Source organism: Lissotriton helveticus, chromosome 8 (assembly GCF_964261635.1).
Source record: "Lissotriton helveticus chromosome 8, aLisHel1.1, whole genome shotgun sequence".
Taxonomy (NCBI): Eukaryota; Metazoa; Chordata; class Amphibia; order Caudata; family Salamandridae; genus Lissotriton; species Lissotriton helveticus.
The window spans coordinates 269,148,335-269,172,146 of record NC_136069.1 but is presented as its reverse complement, the minus strand read 5'-3'; the positions used below and the strand labels follow the sequence as shown (position 1 = coordinate 269,172,146).

At 46.9% G+C, this 23,812-nt stretch overlaps 1 protein-coding gene across 2 annotated transcripts in view; it reads left to right on the top strand.

The window, feature by feature from the left end:
• Positions 1-23,812, top strand: part of LOC144772596 (myb/SANT-like DNA-binding domain-containing protein 4) — a 67,346-nt gene that overhangs the window by 11,514 nt on the left and 32,020 nt on the right. The window contains exons 1-2 of one of the 2 annotated variants that reach the window (XM_078657028.1): positions 8,536-8,773; positions 9,085-9,682. In XM_078657028.1, the coding sequence (XP_078513154.1) occupies positions 9,212-9,682 (471 nt within the window). In that variant the 5' untranslated portion in view covers positions 8,536-8,773; positions 9,085-9,211. Of the gene's footprint in view, positions 1-8,535; positions 8,774-9,084; positions 9,683-23,812 lie in introns of those variants that run through there. The other variant, XM_078657027.1, reaches the window with a different exon arrangement.

Below are 23,812 nucleotides of genomic sequence, written 5' to 3'. Positions count from 1 at the left end.
GAGCGGCCATGGCAATGGTGCAGCAAGCAGCTCTGGGAGTTGAAGGCGCAGGCACACAGAGCTACAGAACCAGATCGCGATGAGGAGCGGTGGAGGAGTTGGTGTGACGCCTCCGCCCCGCATCCCTCAAGCGGAGCAGAGCTGGCGGAGATGCCAAGCCGGGGGACGATTTGGTGACTAGGCTGGTCCCTGGTACCACCTGAACTCCCTGGTGGGGGTGCAGGTGACCTGGAGTAGGGGCAGGAGTGCAGATTAAGATCCCCAGCTAGAAGGAAGCAGAGAAGAGCTGCGCTACCGGGACACTGCTGAACTCTTTCTGTTGGCTTTGCAGCGGCTGCCCTGTGGGTCCCCTGCTGCACAGAGAGTCTACTAATGTTACCAGCTGCTCCCAAGCAACCAACCTCTGAATTGTAGCTACTGTGTCCCGGGAAGGGTGAGGCGGGGGGCTCTGCCGGGGAGATGCATGCTGATGCATAGGCTCCGCAATCAGATGTCTGGTTCAGTGTGCTCGATTCGGGTGGCACGGGGGTGGTGTAGAAGGTACACACAGATGAGGAAATCGCTGCAACCTTCAAAGAGTTCTACAGTGCCCTGTACTCCGATTCAGACGGCCCACGGGCTGACCCGAGACTCTATCTGCGGGGATCCCCTGACTCAGTTGCAGACAGCGCTTCCATCCCAACTGGATCAGCTAACATGTGTCCAGGAGGTGGTCGTGGCAGTCGCACATCTCAAGGTGACGGGGTCCGGACGGGTTCACAGCCCAGTTTTGTAAAAACCTTCTATCCGGAGTTAGCCCCCCTTCTCACTCAACTCATTCCTCAACTCTGGCACGTTGACGGACTCTATGATGGAGGCGTCCATATCCGTTATATTTAAGCCATCGAAGGACCCTGGATTCTATGGACTGCGTCTATTGGCCATACTTTCTAACTCACTGCCACTTTGGGGACACTCATCAAATGGATCTGCTGTATTTATAGCACCCCAAGAGCCTCCGCCTGGTCAATGGGACGTCATTCGATAAGTTCCCGATAGAGCTTGCCACCCGTCAGGGGTGCGCTCACTTTTCACCTTTCTTTGCGATCTATATGGAGTAGTTGGGTGCAGCACATCAGAGGCAACTCGCAGCTATCCGGCATTCATTTAACGCTGACACTCATGCCATCAGCCTGTTTATGAATGATGTCATTCTTTCGCTGCCGGACCCTATGACTTCCTGCGGGCCCTACTTGATGAGTTGCGGTTCTTTCGGAGAGGTCTGTGGGTTTGAAGTTAACCTTAAAAAGCCACAGATCTTGAACCTGTCGGTCACTACCCAGCATGATGCTGCACTTCGCGCTTGGGTTCCATTGTCTTGGATGACAGAGGCCATACTGTATCTGTGCATCCAGCTTGCTCCACTATAGCAAATACGCTGGCAGCAAACTATGGGACCCTCCTTGATCAGACGAATAAGTTGCTGTCCTCATGCAGTCTTCTGCGGTTGGCCTGACCGGGCCTCATTGCTGCAGTCAAAATGACTGTACTCCTGCATATTCTGTACATCTTTCAGACCTCACTGTTGACTCCACCTTCAGTGCTGCACTGTCTGCAACTTGCTATCAGCAAATAATTCTTCTGGTGCGGGAAGAGACCTCGACTCCATTATAAACCACTCTCACAGTTCAAGGGAGAGCGAAGCTTATGGCTCCCCTGATCACTCCGTATTTCCAAGCCACGCAATTCTGATATCTCGTACAGTGGAATAGGTCTCTCTCCGAAAAGCACTGGTCCTTCATGGACCAGGCGGTCACAGGCATGAATATTTGGCTGGAAGCTTGGCTGCCTCCAACACAGGGTCTGGGGGTTGTACTCTTCACTGGTTATGGCCACGACTATGAAAGTATGGGACTGTGTTGCCCTCAGGTGGGGCCTGACAACGTTCCCACTCCCCACCTTCTCCCCAATTACGCTGATTGTCGATAATTCGTACTTCCTTCTTGAATGTAGCTTGGAAGTGTTCAGCCCCAGAAGCCAACGATGGTGGAAATGTGTTTGATCCCTTTTTTGATCCTTCGGGGGTTATTCCTTTAATCACCTTCAACAGGACTAATGTCTCCGCATTGGATGCATTCCATTATCTGCAGCTGTGACCTCTCCGGGTTACAATCTGGGGCATCCTGCCAATTTAAGGAGGGTGATCAGCGCCTGATCTCTGAACTCCATGCTCTGCTTTCTTACAGCAGCTCTACTTGTAAATCCAATGGCCAGTTATGCTTGCAGGAGAAATTGGGGCGCTCCCTCTCCTCAGAAGAACGGAATGGCATCACCACATTGCACACAACATGGCGGGTACAGAGGTGGCCTACAAAATAGCCTCCAACTGGTATCTCACACCAGCACGTATTCACAGATGAAACAAGGGACGCTCGGAGAAATGCTTGGGCAGTCTGTGGGCAGACTGTTTTTCTTCATCCCCTATGGCACTGTCCAGATTCTGGGAGCAGGTCTTAAATGACATCTACGCGGCGCTCAGCACTGCTCTTTCCCGCGTACACTCTACTTGGGATGCCAAACCCCCTGACTTGCTTGTTGCACGGTCGGCAGGTGGCCTTAGTGTTAAATACCGCATGCCAAGTTATCCTCGTGCACTGGGCATCTGAGAGGGACCTCAAACATACTTTCTGGCTACATAAGCTTTGATTTTCCTTAGCAATGGAGGGACTGTGTCTCACTGTGGAGAACAGAGCAGCCGTCTACCCTGATTTGTGGGCCCTCTTTATCTGAATCATCTCCGTAGAATTTAGGGAAGTGACTTGCCCCAAATACCTGCAGATCTTGCGCTTGCTGCTCCCACGAGAAGCTGAAGTGGCATAAACCTTCCGTGTAGTATTGGACACCTACCAGGGCCCACAAGGTGTATAAATCTGCTCGGCGTGCGGCCATTGCATGATTCTGGTGCAGAGGGGTGGAGGTAGGGGTTTATTGGCTTGCGTTTCACTAGTGACTTCTCTTGCTTTCTTTATTGATAAATGGTCCATGTATCGCTGCCGTCCTCCGGGTTGTGGGCATACAGCTGTGTACTACTGGTCCTCTATTGTGTACGCTGCCGGCCACCGGTTGTAGGCAGAAAAGTTGTGTTATTTACATTGTGAACCTCAACAAACAGAACTGTTTCACTAAAGTAATCTTTCTCTGGCTTGCTGTATCCCCCAGAGTCCTGATGATCTCGCCTTTTTTATTGGGATCGAAACACCGTCAACTTTAAAAACACTAACAAACCCTATATGTTCGTTCTGAATTTGTTGTAATGGGCTGTGCTGTTTATTGTTTTTTATTTTTTTTATCATGATTTGTCGCTTGATTGTATTGCCTCTAAATGCCACAGAGCATGTAGGATCTGCTTTCATTGCTACCCCACTTTTTGCCTTCTGTTAGTGTGTTTTGACTGTAGTTGCTGAGATCCTGCTAATCGGGACCCCAGCATATGTGCTTTTTCTCCTAAAATGGCTTTGTAAGTACTTTTGTACCTCCAATTTGGCAACTGGTGTACCCTTATAAGTCCCTAGTATATGATACTAAGGTACCCAGGGCTTAGGTACTCCAGAGTTCTCCCATAAGCTGTAAGTGTGGTCAGCCATTTTAAGACACATAGTGGAATACAGTCATTACGAGATGTCTACCTATATAATGATTGCGCCGAACCTGGTCATATTTGTTATCAAACATGTTGGAATGGCACCCCAGCACATATTCCGTTGTTGGAAGGGCCACTTAGAGGAGCCTTTTTAGGGTCTGTCGGCAAGCTAGTGCTGCTGCCGACCACAGACACTGTTCTGCCCTCCTGCTGCTGGGCTGAGCTTGAGCAGGGGAAGGTAGAGCAATACGTTTCGTGACACATGGAGGTGTGACCACCTTCCAGACAGGGCTTAGTGTATTGTGCTGGGGTGGGGGCGCTTTCCACCGTCACCAGACTGCACTGAAGGGTGCATTAGGTGTCCTCCTTGCATACTCTGGTTTGAGCCAGTTCAGAAACCCTTGGTTCCCACTTTGGCGCGAAACTGGACAAAGAACAGGGGAGTATCTTCCACTCTGTCCAGTCCCACTTCTGGGAGGGATCCCAGAGTCTCTCCAACCCTGTCCATGGGTATTTATGGGCTCCGCCATGGAAGGATATTCAGATTTGTCGTGAACAAGATTCTCCTCTGGAACCCAAGACACTCTTCGGCCGTCTGGACACTTGGACTGGAACTGAGACTGCACCAAGGAAGACTCCTGCTGCTCCTGGTTTCGCTGTTCAAGTCTTCTGCCTTGTCTGCGTCTCTGCTCCGCTCGCTTTTTCCAGAAGATCTGTGGGCATCAAGGACATCTGAGGAAATCGCCCTTGTAGTGAAGAAGTCCATTCCCTGCATCTGCAGGCACCAGAAATAATAATAATACTCCACATTTGTAAAGCGCACAATCACCTGTAAGGGTCTCTAGGCGCTGGGGGCCGTCGGGAAGATTAAGCAAGCTACTGCCCAGAGTCACATGGTGCTGGGCTAATCTGCCGCCGGTGCCGGGGATCGAGCCGTGATCCCCAGATTCCGGAGTCAGTCGCCCTAGAAAGAAGCTGACCAGCCTGCTGCTCCAGTTGTCCTACGGATGTCCTGAGGCGCAGCAACACAAGTGGTGGTTCTGTGACTCTCCAGAGGCCTGACCTGTTTACCCTGCAATTTGAAAGACAGTATTCCTAGGTCGGCTGCTGGGACCAAACCTCATTGCACCGCGTCGACTTGCCGTTGCCAAGGCTTGTTGGCTCTGCATGCCAGAGATCTTCATGCTACAAGAAGCTCCAGCACCTCAACACTCGAAGATCAATGTCCTCACTGTGTCCCTTGCACCGTGGGAATTTAGCTTTGCTAAGCTGCCTTGGGTCCTTTTGCGACTCCTGTGACTTCGGCCTTTGGGTTCTCTTGAGGGTCTTCTACTTGGGTGAACTCCCCTGCTTGCTCTGTCCCTGCTCTGAATCTCCTGCACTTGGTGAGTTCCTTGCAACTTGCTGGTCTCAACGATTGCATCCTTTCGTTCTCCACGCCAGTTGCGGCTACCAAGACGGTTGGTGCTTCCGCGGGACACCGACCACTTAGACACCAACTTTCGATATGAGACAATTCGTTCTCGGCTCCTGGCCTTCCTCGACATCACTTAGTTCCCGCAGATGCAGCTACAAGGGCCTAGTCAGCTCTCCGGAGCTACCTACCATGGGTGGGTTTTGCGCTTCCGTGCCTCTTGATCATCTTCGAGTGGCGTGGGTGTGTCCCCTCTGCTTGCAGGTTCTCCTCTTCAAAAATCCATCTTTGAATTCCACCAGATGTCTTCAGAGACTTTTCCAGAGGCCTTTTTTCCGAAGTCTCCCATTGTCGTCTACAGCATGTTCGACTTTACTTCACCCTTATGCACCCGGCTTCCCTGGTGCAGGTAACCTGGTTTCTTTGGCATCCATGGGTGGGGCGGCTCTCCAACCATCTGCCCTCCAAAGGGTTTCTTCGGGGTCCTCTGAAGAGGGTCCTTTTTAGGTCTCGCCTACGCCGCACGCTTGCGTTGCATTGGAGGGCCTTTAGCCGTCGCTCTGCTCATTTTCAAGCACACACTCGTGCTTGTGGCGGCATCCACCTTGTGGGAGCGAGCAGGGGCACGCCGCAACCACGAATGCAGTGCTTGAAAATGTGCAAACTGCTCTCCCAAGCGGGCACGCGCACCACTCGCGGGTGCACCCCTCTGCCTCTCTCTCCCTCTAGGCTCGCGCGCTTGTTCGTAGTGTTTCAGGTCCTCAGAAAAGGCCACCTCCTCCCCTAAAATAACTTCTTTCACTGCTGCTTGCTGGCTTCCCTGCTGTCATCCACTGCTCCTCTGGGCTTCCGTACCCCGCATTCCCAGCTTTACGCGTGTTTGCCTTGCATTTCACCTTATGCTAATTCTTTCCAGGACTGAATGTTCCCTCACAAGCTGTGTGCTATTTATTTTATGGCAGCCTTATCAATGCTCATCAAGCCCATTTCCAAAATAAGGCTTAATTCCTACTCTACCTCTCTGTGGGACGTAAACCATGGTGTGCTGTCGTAGCCAGAGTCTATAGAGAAACGCTGCCACGAAGAATGACTGTGTTGATTCTGACCATTACTAAAAAAGAAGAGGAAATGCTGACAGATGTACTTGCTGACCCGATTGTTTACCAGTAGTTTAAAGTCTGCGCACGACCAGGCTCCAGAAATAACAGCCCATGTGATAGTGACAGTTTATCAATGCCCCACCTTACGCACGTTCCGTGTGCAACTGACCAGCCGAGACAAATGGAAACAAGCATTGGTATAGACAATAGGTCTCGCCTTTGGGGCCTTATAAGTGTTTAGTTATCCAGCACAATATCCTGGGTGCAACAGCATCAACTGTTGTGTTGCATGGCTAAACACTTGTAAGGTCCCAAAGGCGAGACCTACTGGCTATGCCAATGCTTGTTCTTTAAACTTGCAACCACGACTTCTCTATAGACTTCCATTGGGCACACAGCTGTGTTTCCACTCTGCACACAGCCTCCATAGGGTTCCTAGGTACTTTCCTTGAGTGGTTCCCTGTTCTCCTAGCTCCTCTGAGTCTCTGGTCCAAGCCCCGTTCTTCCTTGCGGTTTGCCATCTACTTTCCTAGTATATGGTTTGATCTCCCCCCTGGAGACCAGTGTATATTTGTGCTACATACCTGATTTCTTTACAGTATTTTCATGTGTACTATTGGTATCTGGCTTGGAGATAAACCAATCTTGTTAGTGATTGTTGTGTAATAAATACTTATTTTTATAATCAATGTGCGGTTCTCTTTCATCTAATCTACACTGTCGATTTAAATGTGGTAAAACACGTTGCTTTACACTCCAAGATAAGCTTGAAGGCTGCTCTCCACAACTGTCACTTTGAGGTCTTTCTATGGTTATCAAAGACCACTAAAATCACCATACTGGTTACCAGGATTAGTGCAAGGTGCATCATTCCTTTGAGTATACTCCATATACTAATTCAGCCTGATACAGAGCACGCTTATCTTGCACCAATATCCACTGCACTGCATCTTGAAATAGTTTTTCATGAACTCCTTTAAATAAATGTTATTTGCCATTTGGTTGCTTGTATAATAATAATATCCACATTTGTAAAGCGCACAATCACCCGTTAGGGTCTCTAGGCGCTGGGGGCCGTCGGGAAGATTAAGCAAGCTATTGCCCAGAGTCACATGGTGCTGGGCTAATCTGCCGCCGGTGCCGGGGATCGAACCGTAATCCCCAGATTCCGGAGTCAGTCGCCCTGGCCGCGGCGCCACTGGACCAGTGTGTTTTTCATTGGGGTGGAAGCACGAATCCTGTCTACAATTGGTCCATATTGCTGCACTGATGATCATCAGGTAGAAGCGGGGCTTTGCCTGTACCTGGGACAAGAGACATAATGTCCTCAGACAATCCAGCCTCATACACTTGAGACTTTTGTCAGGAGGTTAAAATACATTGAACTGAGTTGCATTTGACCTGTGAGAGTGTTTGTTGCTGTCTGTGACTATACCTGATCTATGCCTAAACTAAGTATGTAGAGGAGTGTAAACATAGGGCCTAATGTAGATGTTGGCTGAAAGGATACTCTGTCACAACAGCGGCGGAGTACTCTTTCTGCCAACCTGAATTTCTGACCGCCTGACTCCTTAAGAGTCCGGCGGACCTTCAGAGTGTATATGGTGGAGACCACTCAGTCTTCACTGCCTGCTTAGACTTCGAGCACCCCGACTGAGTAAGGGCCGTCGGCTATTTAGCCATGTATCTTCGTGCCCTATTAAGAGTGGGTAGACACATTGAACGTTTTCCCTGCCGTCTCTGCCATGAAAAACGTGGCAGTGAAAACGTTTACATTCCTCCCCACACCATGGAAGAATGCTCTGCTTTCGTGGGGGTGGGAAGGGCATTGTTTTTTTTCACGTTAAAGAAAATTTAATTTTGGATTTTCTTTTTGAAAATAAGAAAAGTTTAAATTGTGATTTAGGACTCTGCCATGTCAACAGAGCAGTTTGTCAAAATGCAAGTAATATCTGCAGGGACAGTGTACATCTCCAAATACGGTGGGTGAAGTACCTTTGCCATGGCAGAAGTAAAGTACCCTGTTCGTCTGCTAAGATTTAAAACAGCCCCCTAGTCTACCCTAGCTTGGAGAAAGGACACCAACAGTGGATGTTTGAGGTGACGAGTACCACCTTATTGTTAAAAGCAAGTTGATTTGTAACCCTTTATTACATTTCCATCGAAGTTCTGCAATGATATTAAAAGTACTATATTTTTACATAAAAGATGAGACTGGCTTGAATGTTAAATTATTGTGCTTGTTGAAATCTGAGCTCTTGTCCCTGCACTCCCTTATTGAACAGCCTTTGACTGCTCACCCTTGGAACTCTGAGAGTCCAGTGCAGAAAGAGTTGTATTTGGTCTAGTTAGCAGAGTTGCAGTAGGATGGACCCAAGGACACCAGTGGCATAGAACATCAACCACCATGATTGGGGCCCAGTAGCCCCTGCCTGCCCTGTGACCCTAGCCCCAAACGGGTCTTAAAGTCACACAAACATTGACTTCAGTTACTGTTAAGTGCTGCCCTAGCCCTCCATTCCTGAACACTACTCCTGCATGAACTATTTGAAACAAAGAGGCGCAATTAAAATTATGAATTGCCCTAGAAGCCTCAACAAATTGTTCCACTTGGCCGTTGAAAGGAGGACTACATGAAGGGTGAGTACCTTTGGCCGCAGTGAATTCAAAGAGAAACATATGGGAATATATGCACCTTTTGAACAAGGAACCTGTATTCGTAACGCTTGGGGATTTTGTGAAACAGCTGTAGAGCAATGTGTCATTGTTAAATTAGAAGTTTTAATGTATGGACAGAGAACACCTTTTAACTTGTAATTGTGCCCTTTTCTGTGCCTGGTAGGAGTGTCTAATTTAAGATTATATGACTTAATTTTTTTTGGGGTTGTATTTATATTTTTATAATGAAATGACACGAAATTGAACACATGTTTTTGCTTATTTCCCTATAGGGATTAAGGAAGTGGCTGACCGGAACTCAAGAGTTAGCTAGATAGTGACAGTTCAACACAGAATTCAGCTACAGGGCAACATTTTCTCCTCCCTTCGTGCACTTGGATAATCAACATTTTTTCAATAATGAAGCAGTTAAGAAAAAAACGAAAGAGTAATTTTAGTGTTCAGGAAACTCAAACTTTACTAAAAGAAATAAGAAACAGAAAAGAAGTTCTTTTCTCAAAGCAGCTTAATTCAAGAATTAATGAACTGAAGCGGAGGGCCTGGGATGAGATAGCAGAGTGTGTGAATGCAATAGGAGAAGGAGAGCAAAGAACTGGTCTAGAGGTTAAAAGGAGGTACCTGGACTGGAGATCAGTTATGAAAAGGAAGCAGTTAAATGCAACAAATTTTAGACTGTTGACCAGTGGCTTTAGCAGCATGCCCTTATCAGATTTGTATGACTCCTTAAATGAAGATGTAGATGAAAAGCCATCCTTTTCAAAAGAATCTGGATTCGAATGGCAGTCTTCAGTAGACTACAAAGAATCTTCTGGGTCCTCAGGAGAAATTAAAGTGGAGCATGATGATGAGCAAGATCACCATGTCTTTGAGGTAAGTGCCACAATACTTTTGTCACTATTTATATGTTTGACAAGATTTATTCCTATACATTTTCCACATCCAGAGATCTTAATTGCCACATAACAGCTGTCCGAGGAGTAAGCTCAGTATGGTCGCATTGTTCACAGATTGCTCTTTTCGTTAGGCCTCATTGCATGCAGGGATTCCATTAACAGACACCACTGCAAGCGGATCGCTCCATCATGCCCTGGTATAAAATTTCAATATGAGTAAGAGATGCATGCTTGAAGCCAAGTAGGAGTTTCAATAATCAGGCATTGGCTATGGAATTGGTTGCATTATTCAAGACCTTTATCTCACACTGCTTTCTGGCTACAATGTATTGCCTTTGCTTCTCCCACTGCTGCACCTAGTGTCTCGCTTACCATAATGCAATGAGGATATGGGAGAGATTGTGCGAAGAACCAGAAAGGTAGGTTTTCTCGTCTCATAATGGGTTTGCCATTGCTGTTCCAGTTGTTGGTTCATCGTGCATCTCATTATGATTAGTGGAGGGAAGGTGTTATAAAGTTTGCCAATTCTTAAATGAGGAATTCATGTGTATGGAGAAGGAAGGAGTGAGTGAGTGTATATAAACACAGTAGATGAGAATTCATCAGGAGTGCTTAGCTTCAATTTTAATTTGCCAATGTCCCTCATCCACTCTGAGTCACCAGTAAAATGTGTCCTAAACTCTAAATAAAAGGCTTACATGGGAGATTCCCTCCTACTACCAGGGCCATATCCACCAAGATATTGCTGCATCTCTCGATTCTGCCTCAAGCTACTCTTTCCATGTTCTTTGTTCAATCTGCCACTTGCTTCCCCTTCTGTACGGCAACTTCAGCTACTCTCATACCCTTGTCCTGGATCACCCGCCATCAATTGCTCAAAAATAGCAATAGAGATTGAATAAATAGAAACCACGCTTTTTGTTTCCTGTTAAGCAAAAAAAGTAGTATAGTCAATAAATGCTAGTTGTTATATTAGTAAACTTCATGGAATTCCCTGTAAAGTCACTCACCAAATGCATCTAAAATGCTAGATCTTCAAATTTGTCCTACCGATCCAAATTCCATTTACGTTAAGAGTAACACCCTGTAAGTAGAAATTTGCAAGTTACATTGCCTTGGTGTACCTTGACCTGAATATTTTACTTTTGCTTCTAAGTAAAGAAGTAGCTAAACCCTGAGTAAACTATATACATGCACCAAAATAATTGCACTAAATCCAATTTGTTATCGTTGTATCCAACACTCTCCCCTCCAACCTTCACTTAGATTACAGTCACAACTCCGTACCGCATAATACAGTACGAGGTGCCAAACTCCACATGCCATCTCATTTTACACATCGCAAGTTACTCCGTGAATTGTGCTAAACGTGCAGTAAAAAATACACAGTGTCACTATTGTATAATAACTTATTTTAAATCCTTTGGACGCTCCAACGCCTGTGGACGGTCAATGTGGCCGCCATAAGGGTGCAGTATTGTTTTTTCAATGTAAACATAACAATAGTTACACAGATATTTCACAGACATGGACACATTATAAATAAGGCTACCTGTTTTCCGTTTTTAGTTTTTTTACAGATACGGAAAGACCACTATTTATTTTTCTGTCTGTATTTATTTTTGAATGTGGATAAAAATGGAAATTGGGTTGTTTTTGAGTGATTCTGAATGCTTTCAAGCATGACTGCCAGGCCAGAAGCTGTGCGGATTGACTGACAAGGGGATTACAAAAATAAAGGAATTTAATAAAGAGCCTTAAACAGCACTAGATTTGCACAACCGTGATACTAAAATGTGCATGTTTTGTTATAAGTGCATATTTTATCGTAGTGTGTGTGTATGTGTGTATATATATATATATATATATATTGAAACCTGTCAAGCGTTCAGGCACGAGTGTACGTTAGCCGGTTAAATAAATGAAGAAATGTACACATTTCAGCTGCATTTTTTCACAAAACCTAAAATAAATATGGATTAATACAGGTAAAAGTAGCAAAAAATAAATATGGATAAATGCAGATGTAAATGACAAAAATATAAATACCATAAAACGGGGACCCCTAATTATAACCTGTTGATATGAGGGTTAACGACATATATACAGGTGGAGCTATTTGCAATTGTTGTTGCCGTCTGTACATGGCAAAACACTAAAGAGAATGGAGTATACATACCAAACACAAGATGGCCCCGAGCAGACACGCCGGCTAACATGGATCCTGCGAGGACTCTCGGAGCGTCCAAAGGATTTAAAATAAGGTATTATACAATAGTGACACCGTTTTAACGTTGGAGCATTGTTTAATGCGAGTTTGGCACGATGCACCGAGTAACTTACAATGTGTGAAATAAGATGATATGTGGAGTTTGGTACCTCGTATTGTATTATGCTGTGCAGAGTTGTAACTAGAATGATGTGAAGGATGGAAGGGAGAGTGTTGGATACAACAATAGTGTTGGAACTGGGGTCACCAGTCCCCTAGGGTAGCATGGCACGAGCGGGTAGGCATCCGAAAGCACATGTGTTAAGCGATCATGCAGCACACACTCACACTGAGACAGAAACCTGGGCACGCAATAAATGACTCCACTCCAGAGCTTGTATAAAAACAAGTGATTTGTATTAAGATAAATAATCCGATAGATAGAGCAGGATCAGGGAAATCATAAATTCATTTAAAATACATGTGTCTCAAGACTTGCAATCAATATTGGATGAATAAATATCCGTTCTGCAATAAATATTAGATATTGGATCAATAAATAGTTAAATAAATTTTTAGTGGGACACAGGCCCGACCTACGCCTTGCTTCTTGGTCAGTACCTGAAAGGAATACATCTCAAAGTCATAAGAACAACACTGCATTAAGCATCAATATCCATTTCCTCAGGTAAACAAAGGGACAGTTCCATAACAGAAACATCTCCCCGCTGTAGGAATAAACAATTCGTTAAGTGTAGTTCAAACATTTCCTTAAATATGAAACATTTCATTTGCCACAAAAGTATGTGGACGTAACTCTCCTCCTGTAATAGGAATTAAACATTTCATTAAGAATAATTATTCCATATAACAAGGTTGGGCATCCCTTTGGGAGAACTTCTCATTGGGCCCAGCTAACCATTGCATTAGCCAGCACTAACTAGGAGAAAACATTGCAATCTAGGTAACCATCCCCTTGTGCAGGTTTAACTGTATCAGGGCTACACCAACATTCCATCAGGGAAGTAGAAATCCCTACATTGAGCAGGTGTAAGTAGATCTCTGTTATAGCAGGGGTATGAGACCCTTCCCTGGGCAGGAGTAAACATTGCCTCAAATGAGGTCAACACCTTTCATTAGGCATAAAGTATTTCTTTAGGCATCACACACCATCCTATTACCTGATGCCTGAACAGGCAGGGCCTTCCCCCTATTAATCAGGAGCTTACAGGTAAAACATTTCCTGCAATAGAGATAATCAGTTTAGCAGAAGTAAAACACTTCACTGAGGGTAAAACATTTAATTAACCATTTCCTTAGGCAGGAATGAAACTCCTATGGCAGGAATAAAAACACGCCACTGCGGATAAAACATCTCATTAGGCAGTGTAACTATATCCTTATAGCATTAATGTTTCCCTACTCAGCAATCGACAGTTAACAACTCTTCAAGGCAGAGTTAACCATTTTTAACAGGCAAGCCTGAGCTTAGAAGACTTGGTTTATGCATGTAAAGCCTTTTAGTAAATGTAAACATTTCTTTTAAAGCAAGGAGCACCTCACTCCATAACTGTGGGCATGTGCTCCACCTTTCAACCAACATGAATAAATGTTTCATTAGTCAGCAGACACAGTTCATTATACAGCTGTTGGCGTTTCCACCCCAGGCCAGGATCAACATTCTAATTCCTACATTAAGCAGGCATAAACCTTTCAGCACCCCAGAGTAATCCTGTAAATAAGTAGAGGTTATAACACTGGGGCAGGGGTGTAATAAAACTTCTATAGTTCAGAATAATCCTGGTTCCAAGCAGGAATAACCACTTCAAAACTCTTCCCCAATCATAGGTAACATCCCCCTAATCAGGAGTAAACATTACAGGGAAGGAATCAGGCATAGGCATTTCATTAAGTAACTTATAAATAGAACATTACTCATTGCTAGAGAGCAACATCTCATTAAGCAAGCACAGGCCTTGCTTTAGACTAGTAAAACATTTCTGTTAATTAAGGTGAACATTTCAATAAGCAATTCAGTAAAGCATTCTCAATGAGCATTTTACTATGCCTTGGACTCCCCTATGCAGGGCTAAGCCATCGCAGGTGAACTCAGTATGTCTTTAGGCCTACGCCGGAACCAGGGCCCAAACAGTTAATGAATGGCAAGCCTGTCCTCAGGCATAAACAGTAACTTAATGGCCTCCACGTCACTAGAGGCACATAGGGGCCAACAGGTGAGCACTTAAGGTCAAAAATACAGCGTTTCTCTGGGGCCTACAAGAGAGCGCTTGGAGGCACAATTACAGCGCTTCTATGGGACATTCAAGAAAGCGCTTGGAGTGAAATTACAGCGCTTCCCTGGGCACTACCTCAGTTCCTCACATGACAGCGCTTGGCCACAGGCAATGCTGGGGACAGCGCTTCAGCAGGCAATCAGGTTTAGATCATAGCACCCTGCAGGTACAGCACTTCACAAGGCAGCAACCCCCTTCAGTACCTCAGCACTCTTCACAGGGACAGCAAAGGAGCGTTGGGGGAGCAGGGAGTCAGCGCTTCAGAAGGCAGCAACTTCTAGAGCCACAGAAGTTCTTGGTGACACAGCGCTTCAGGGGGATAGCGCTTTTCAGGATTCACAGCGCTACGATATAGCAGGCAATTCACAGCAGAGGTAGCGCTCGGCAGACAGTTCATTCCAGGTAGCGCTGCTGAAGGGCACCACAGAATATAGCGCTTCAGGCAGGAATCACGCCCAGGATTCTAGCGCTTCACAGACAGCAGGGTGCAGGGCTATAGCGCTTTGGCCCACACGAGGTGGGGGCAAGACCAGCAGGTCTAATAACATTCAGTTCAGGGTGCTGCAGTTCAGGCAAATCTAGCGCTTCAGAAGGCAGCAACCCCCTCCATTACTTCAGCGCTCTTCACAGGGTCAGCAAGGGCAGCGCTAGATATACAGGACAGGTGACACCCCAGTAGCAGGTTAGCAAGGGAGACCCCAGGTGACATCAGGAAACGCAGGGTCAGTACCGCGCCAATACCTGTTTGCTTCTTCAAAAGTCCTGTGATGATTTAATTTCTTCTTAGCGCTTTAGGTTTCTTGCGCCCTTGTAAATAGAGGCTTAGTTTCTTGTTGGCGCGATGTTTCTTGCGCCCTTGTAAATAGAAACTTAGTTTCTTGTTGGCGTGATGTTCCTTACGCCCTTAGTTTTGTTGCTTGGTTTCTTGTTCCTTGAAGGGGGGAATAGTTTGGTGGCTGGTGTTCCAAGTTCTTCTCAGCCAATCCCTTCAAGTGGTCCCTGGGGGTTCCCTGCCGCGGGGTTAGGTCAGTGGGGGGGGTACAGGATGCCTCAATACTTGTAAAGCAGCACACTAGGCCCTGTCATTCCAGCATCATAAGACCCTGCCCTGACCCCCACTGCCTATCCTCCTGCGTAGGTACTTCCCCAGGTCTCCCCTTAGTCCCTCTGACAGGAAAGTTTACCTTCCTTTCCTTATACAGTGCCAGTTGACAGTGGCAGTTGGTGTCACCTCACCTGTTCCAGAAGGTTCCAGGGGGTTCTAGGAGGTTCCACCATTCTACCTGTGGGCAGGCTGGCAGGCTAAGTTGATACATTGTTTGGAGGGTTCCAGCCAGGCCCTAGCCACTAGAATGCGCCCACTAAACCCCGCTGCAGCAGCAGTGGTCAGTGGCAGCCATGTTAGGGGTATAAGACACCTGCATCTTAACATCAGTTTCACAGTACACAGGGCTTTCCTCACTACACAAGGCCTATACATTGTTGTTACCATGAGGGCATTCTGATTTAAAAGGGAAATAAAAAGGCGAAAAATTTTGGGGAAAGGGCCAAGTCTCACAAATAGCAAATAAAATTTAGTGTAATTCTCTTGGTACATGTATATAATCTACTCCGGATTCAGCTATCTCTTTACTTAGAAGCAAACATAGAATATTCAGGTCAAGGTACACTTAGGCAATGTAACTTGCTAATTTCTACTTACAGGGTGTTACTCTTACCGCGAATGAAATTTGGATTTTTATGACAGATTTGGAGACCTAGCACTTTTAGACACATTTGGTGAGCGACTTTAAAGGGAATTCTATGAAGTTTACTAATATAACAACTAGCATTTATGGACTATACCCCATTTTTAGTTCAATAGACAGATGAATGTGGACGGTTTAATTGAATAAGACTGGATATGTAATTTCTAATGTTTCAATAATTCTATATAGTTGAGCTTGTATGCATACATCACCACACTACCTGCTGTTTCTCGATAAGGTGTAACTAAGTGTGGTTTCGCACGGGAGCACTATGTCCAATGAATCACTTACATCTTGCTAAATCATATGGAATATAATGAAGGATTTCACACTGAATTTTTAACAGCATGCAAATGGTAGCATCGGGCACTTGTCTTTATTTTTAGGTTTAAAGCATTTTATTGCATGTTATTGAGACAATACAAAAACATAAAACACTGCTGCAAAAAACAGGTGCTACAGCCCAGCAATTGAAAGCGCGCCTGAAGCGCCGAGTCTCTCCCAATGAAAGGCCCATAAGGGCTAGCCCGTCTTGATGCTGAGAAAAAGACAGCAGTGCAGGAAAAGAACAACCCCCCCCTTCAACTCCCCCAAAGCCCCCACCCCCTTTCCCCCTCACCTGTCCAGTGCTCCGATCCGTCCCACCCTGCCCCCTCATTTCCCCCCCCCCGCAGGCAGATTCCGTCCAAGTACCCTTCAGGAAGCCGATTCAGCAGGTGATGTCAATCTCAAGAGGCGAAGATACCTCGGGCAAGTAAGTTCCCTAAATTCAGTGACCAACAGAGAATGAAACGGTTGCCAGAGGTCATTGAACTGCTCCACATCCCCAGCTACTGTGAGCGACAACTTCTCCATTCCCAACACATGCCACAATCTATGCAACCAACCGGTGATGGAGGGGAGTGTGGTGGTGCGCCAGTGTATGAGGATGTTCTGGACCGCTGAGCCCAGTGCTATATCAATTTGTCGGCCTCTACGGGATTTCAGGGGATACTTCAGCCGATTAGGGAGGCCCAGCAATACATACGCGGGGAAGGGTGGCAGCTCAATATCAAAGTGTGTATCAATCTCATCTATCACCTCCTTCCAGTAGGCCTGCAGCAGCGGACAATCCCACAGGACATGCGTAAGTGTGCCCACATGCCCTCCAGCAGTTACCATCAATATTACGGCCCATCTCGTGTAGTCTTTCCGAAGTGTAATACCAGTAGGTGGTCACTTTAGTAAATGTTTCGGTGAGTCCCGTGTGGTATGCAGAGTGTCGTGCCCGGTATGAGATCTGGTCCCACTCTTTGTGGCTCAACGTCCTCCCCAGCTCCCGCTCCCACTGCTCCCTGCCCGGGTTGTAGAAGTGAGAGGAAGGGGGTTGCAGAAACTTATAGAGGTCGGAGATCAATTTCGCGTCGGAGGTACGAGACAAAAGCCATCTCTCATAAGGAAGAATACTCCTGTCTGCCGTCTCCCGTACTCGCGGGTGCAATGCCCAGTGGCGTACCTGTAGGTATCTTAGTCTCTCCGTCTCAGGCAACTTGTATTCCTGTCTGAAATTCGGAAAGGGAATAACGCCTTCCGAGTCATACATGTGAAACAGAGTCCTGCGCCCCGCAGCCCTCCAGTGCGTGAAGGCCCCCGGTTCCATTCCCGGGGTGAAGTCCGGGTTCTCAACCAAAGGTGTAAGCGTCGAGGGGAACGTGGTAAGTCTGTGGGCGACACCTGTGGCGTCCCACACCCTCAACGGGACCCGCGTAACGAAGGACGCGTACAGATTGGGGGTGTTAAAAAGTCAGCCCCTATCGCACCCGATGCCCAGGCTGCTGGTGCAGGGCGACTCTTCGTTCTCACCTTGAATAATTACCAAATAAAGAGACGGGCACTGGAAGTAGGAAAACAAGAACAGAGTTTATTACTCATGAGGAGAGCATGTCCTTTGGGACACTCGCATGGTGTCTTCGGGAGGTGCTCTAACAAGTTTCTCTGAGGCTTCGTCTTTTATACACAGGTTTATGGCACACAGGCATCCTTTATTACAATCAACACATTGTATAGTATGGAGGTATTCCAACACGTGGCTACAGTAGGGCCCTTATTCTCCATGCAAATAGGAGGGGGCTATCATGCGGCTGAGTGTCCTGCTGATTCCATTGGAATGTGTGTGCCTGATCGAGTCTCAGGGGGTGGGGTGGCCATGATCAATAGTAGCTTTTTCCAAGAGAGACGAGTGCATAAAGTAGTGGGCAATAAACCGTATCCTCGGGCTAAGGGATGACCAGCGGTCCGTGCAAACATTCAGGCTCGGAGGAAGAGGTCATCAAAGGAGGGGTATTCACGGAGGGACAGGAGGTGTTGGTCAGGCGCGGGGTGCGATTCTTAGGGACAGAGTCATGCGGGAGGGGCGGGCTCGTGACTCGCGCATGTGGGAGAGGGGGGCAGTCAGGGTGCATGGGGGAATGCTTGCAGGGTCAGGGAAGTGCGCTGATGAGCGATCGTGAACAGGGAGACCATGGTACCTAAAATGGCTGTCATGTACATGTGTGCATGGATCTATGCTGGCGGGATAACACACTCAGTGTTTTCGCGATATCCGTTCTGCTTACAACAGGGGTGCTATGAACACAAATGAACGCCGCTTATGTACATACACATTGCTATTTTTAACAGTCGCCGCTTTTTACATAAGCAAGTTCAGTTTCTACCTAGTCGATGTGATTGGCGGAATGCAATACATGTTAATTTACACCTGTCGGGTTCTTCATACAAGCCTAGAGATCGGCATAATGTTTAGTCGGTGTAGAACCAAGAAAAATGTTCAGATACATAAAAATCAGCTTCACATTTTCTCTCTAGTGACATCAACATACAGGAAGAACGCTCTGATACCTTCCGACTTGTCAGTACTATAGGGGATTTTGGAAAACTAACCACATGAGTGACCGACGAAACATTTCTTAAAAGGCAATACAAAATGGTTGAGGGAGGTATTCAATTTGATACAAGTAATTTAGTCGGGGGCGAATAGAAAGTTCTGGAAAGGGGGAGGGTCTTTGTCGCAATGTCTTTTAACATAGTCCGTCTTCTTTTGTTGGCGCTGCTGAGCACCGGCGGTGGAGCTATAGGTCCAGCTCGGATTCGTCCTTGCACGTTGCAGGGTGCGATCAGTCCTCTGCTGTTAGATCACAGTCCTGTTTCCTAACTTATTGTCTTAGGGGTGCCTTATGCTGGGCACCTGCGTGTCTTTCCTTTTCCGTGACAAAATCCCAGTCCATAGTCAAATTTTATATGAAAGAGTTTGTTGAACAATCGAGGGAGGAGAGGGCGGAGTGGGGCCAGATCTTCGAACACACCAAGGGACCAAGGGACCAAAGGACAATGAGCAGGCAGGCCCATCAGTCGGAAAAAGGGACGGGGACTTCAGGCACGAGTGGGTCAGCAAGTCGAGGGCTTCAAGGCAGCCCCTTATTCCTTCATCAGCTGAACTTGAAAGTTGTGCCTCGTCCCGCGTCTCGTTGCCCTGCGGCTCCACCTTTGGTCGTCACACGTGCTCCATGATCTGTGGCCAGGCTGTGCGTCACGTCCAGCTCCTCTCCTTTGGCGATTGTATCTTTGAATGGGTGAAAAACAAGTTGTTAGACAAACTGGTCGGGAGAACAGATATACATCTCAATTCCTTCCCTATTCCTGAGTAGGTGGGGGATAGGTTCATCGGTCACAGTCAGAGGTCGTTATTTATGGAGTCTGTAGAAGGGCATTGCATATTGAATTCATAGACTTGTTTGGCTTACATTCGCGATATATGATAAGAGAAATTGAACTTTTGTACACAATGTATTACGTTACAAAAAATCGAGTCCTTATGGAGAGACTCGTTCTTCCCTTTAACCCAAGTATCGACAATATCACATCTCCTTTCGGGGTCGGCTAATTCTTGCAAGCAGGGGCATTATCATAGGGTTGATCGGGGGCGAGTGGGTGCTTTTGGACAGAGAGCTAGGGTCGATCGGGGGAAGTGGGGTACTCTGGACATCTGCACTTAGGTGCAAGGGGGTGGGGCAATCGGGACATTGGGGATCGCATTTTCTAACGAACTGAGAAACAGAAGACCATTGACGTTATAGTTCCCCTATGAAAGGCCAGATTAGGGGACATCCGTCGTCTTACCCGTCCTTTCCTTCATTACCAACTCGGGTTCTATTGTTTGTAGAAGGGAGAGGTAGTAATATGGTAAGTCTCAATCGTTTTGGGTTTGGTCAATTTTGCTGAACACCTTTGCGTTCGAGGAAACCCAATTAGGTTTGTGTCGGAGGGACACAATGCCATCATACAAGAAAAAGAGGAAACGGGGGGGCTTCTGGAGAGGGAGGGAGGGAGGGAGGGAGAGAGAGAGAGAGAGAGAGAGAGAGAGAGAGAGACAGACACACTGACTCTGACTCACTCTAAACGAACCATTCGGTACTCGTATGCCGTGAGGAGAGAGAGACGTGTACAATAATGGTCCATTCAGTGTGCACACAACTTAGAACAGCAGGGGTTAAGTAATGCGTAAACACAAGCGGAGGGACGACGTAGATCCATACATCACGTACACACAAACTCAGACGGGGGAGACAGTACAGGTATTACATAAAAAGATCCAAGACAAAACATAAAACAGTTATTGGCCACAATTATCCTTTTCTGTGAGCTGAGCATCTTTATCATCCTAAGTTCTTTTTACCTTTTTCTTATCTTTTATTCGTTGGCTGCCTCTTGCTGGTGACTTTGATTGTATACACTTACGCCTTTGGCAACTGGTCATGGACTAACCTGGTCGGGCTAATGCTCACGGAGGTTTATTCGAGTCATTTTTAGCAAGTGCGTTTCCAGGCTGAGACAACAGTTGGTGTCAATTGGAGAGCAATGGGGCAGCTTTTAGTTATATGCCTATGAGGATGCGGAAAAGGAGGTAGTAGGTTTTAAAATATTGGCAATATCCCTAGTCCTCTCGGCGTAGGATACTTGTGTAACCCCTACCTCGAAATACCCTAAACCTTTCCCTACTTAGTCAAACGTAAGAACGCTTAATCATGTGTGTACATTATTCTTCTTTACTTTATTCGGGGTTTGTCGTGGTTAGGTACTATAATCAGACCCCTTTTCCCGTCTCTTCGTCTGTTGGATCGCCGTTTTCGTCGGTATTCCGAGGTGACCTGCAGAGAGAGAGAGAGAAAAGGAGGGAAGGGAGAGCAAGCTATATTGATACGCACTCGCGCGCATAAACCCAGAAAGGTTTTTACTTACTGCGTACTCGGCCTATTTCCACAGGATGCAGTCACTGCCAACTGGGGCGTTTAAGCCCAGGTGGACCGTTAGTGTGATTTTTCTTATATAGGTAGCATATAAAGTGTGGGCTAAATACCTGGATCTCCAGCGGTTGCCTTTGGCTGTATAAAAAGGAAAAATACACAACTAAAATTCGACCCTTCATATTTGTAATATTTCTACGCGTTATACCTTTTTCAGCCCTTTATCTAACCGAGCTTAGTCATTCCACCTACATTTCAGTTATATCGAAAAATAGGGATTATTCATTTCAAGACTGTATCAATTTACACGGACAACTATAGTTGCTTTCTCAAAAAATCTTTAATAAGAATGTCGATGTATAAATACGGGCCTACAACCCCGTGGACCGGCCACGGAGCAGGCTGGAGCGGAGTCGGTGGTCGTTTATTTCACAATAAAAGTGCGAAAAGCGCAATAAAATCATGTCGAGACTTCAGTGTGAGCGAGTGTCATAAGTGTTGGGCTTCCAACTTTCAATAATCATGATGTGCAAAATTTTAAACAACAATTCATTGTCCGAATGTTCAATCAATACCCATTTGATGTCAATTCGCCGTCTGAACACATAATCAGTACCCATCCAATATCACTTCATTGTCCGAACCTATAACCAGTACCCATCCCATATCAATTCATTTCCCGAACTGACAGTATACATCCTGAATCCATTAATTGTCCGAACATATAATCTGTACACATCCTATATCAATTCATGTGGTTAAAAAAAAACCTTCATACATATCTCATGACACCAGGGCCGAACAATCGGGGTACAACAAGGAGTTGAAAGTTTCATTTGCATCGGCGCCATTTTTTAGTGCAGTCAGGCAGATTCAGGCATAGTCTAAATCTCTACTAAGTCATGGTTGGCCCAGAGCTTCCTTTGGCAGTCCAAAGTTCCGTTAAAGGGAAAAAGAAGGGATCGGTGGTTTGAACCATCAGTCAAAAAGAGGGGGGAGGGAGGCAACAATGTTCCTACCGGGTCATACTGTGCTTCCACCGGAACTGATCCGAACTGTGGTCTATAGGACTCTAGTCATTCAAACTGAGACTGGCGCCAGCATGGGAGCGCCGACGTCCTGCGGCTACGTTTCCATCGTTCCGTGGGCAATCATGGCAGTCACTCCCCATCGGGGGTATTTTGCGGGAGTCGGGGACTCCCGTGGCTCCTCTAGAATCTTCAAGGTTGTGGAGAACTATGACGGTGGAGTCAACAAGTGACCGGGCCATTCCTTCATGCTGGGCCCGCTCTTGCCAGGTCGATCGCCATTTTGAGAGTTCGGCAGCTACCGGCGATCGCGGGGTCAAATGAGCGGACGGGCTCCCACCTGCCGGGCGAGGCGTTGCAGCATTGCCACAGTGGAAGAACCCTTTTCCGGGCGCCTGGAGCGCTGAGGGTGCCGTTGGGAAGCCTCCACCTGGGGAGGCGGGAGAGGCCTGTTCGCACCGTCTCTCCCTCCCAGTGCACCCCACGGCGTCTCGTTTGACATTTGTTATGGCCGGACCAGGCGATGAGGACGGGGGGGGGGGTCGGAGGCATTTGCAAGACATCCCCCCCCAGAGTTGTCGCAGCAATTATTGAAGAAAGAAGAAATGTCTGGCGTGTTGTCGCTGCCATTACGAAAGAGAAAAGAAACAATGTCCCGTCCGTCTTTGGGCCGGGCCTCCGGTGGATGTCGGCCGGACGCCCCTTGCTCTGGCCCCATGAACGGGCTCCTTGGCTCATCGGCTGCAGCCGGATCTCGTCGGCCCCTGCCCCCGGTCGTTGGTGGCCGGGCCGGGAGAGAATGTGGCGGGACTACCTGCAACTCTCACGGGCCACCGCGGCCGGACTGGGAGAGAGAGGGGAGGGTCGAGGACATAGACATTCCCCCCCCTTCAACTCTCCGGCATTGTCAAGGCAATCCCCTAACCGGATCCCGCTGGCCTCGGCCTCTCCTCTGGCTACACCCTACGTTACGATCTCCTGGCCGACTGTTGGCAGCAGGACCCGCCTTATATGGGTTGCTTCCGGCTGGGCGTGGCCGCAACCCTGCTCCACTTTGGAAGTTTCTAGAGTGGGGGCGGATGTTCTGCTGACTTGCGTTTTCCCCAGTTTATCGTTCTTATTGTTTTCAGGTTTCTTATTACGGGTTACTAAATAGGTTTTACCATTAAGTATTGTTATCGTTTTCCTTGTTCGTTATTTAATAAAAAGTTCGTTTTTCATCAGTGGCCTACTGAATTCGTTTTCCTATTCCCTTCTTTCCAGGTTGTTTCATGCTAAAGTTTTTCTGTTAACAGGTTACAGTGATCACTTCGTTATTATTGTATATGTCCTTTTTACTAGGGGTGTTCTCTGGTCAGGCCAGGTGACCTACCTCCAGTAAATGGTCCGGGTGAGACTGGCGTATCAGTCAGTGGGGAGTAGATAGGTATGACAGATTACAACGGGGGACAAAGGTCCGCATTACCTACCCTTCACTACTTGCAAAGACTAGAGTATGGTGACTCCTGTGCTTGTTTGCAAAAATAGAGAATACCTCCAAAAAGAACCA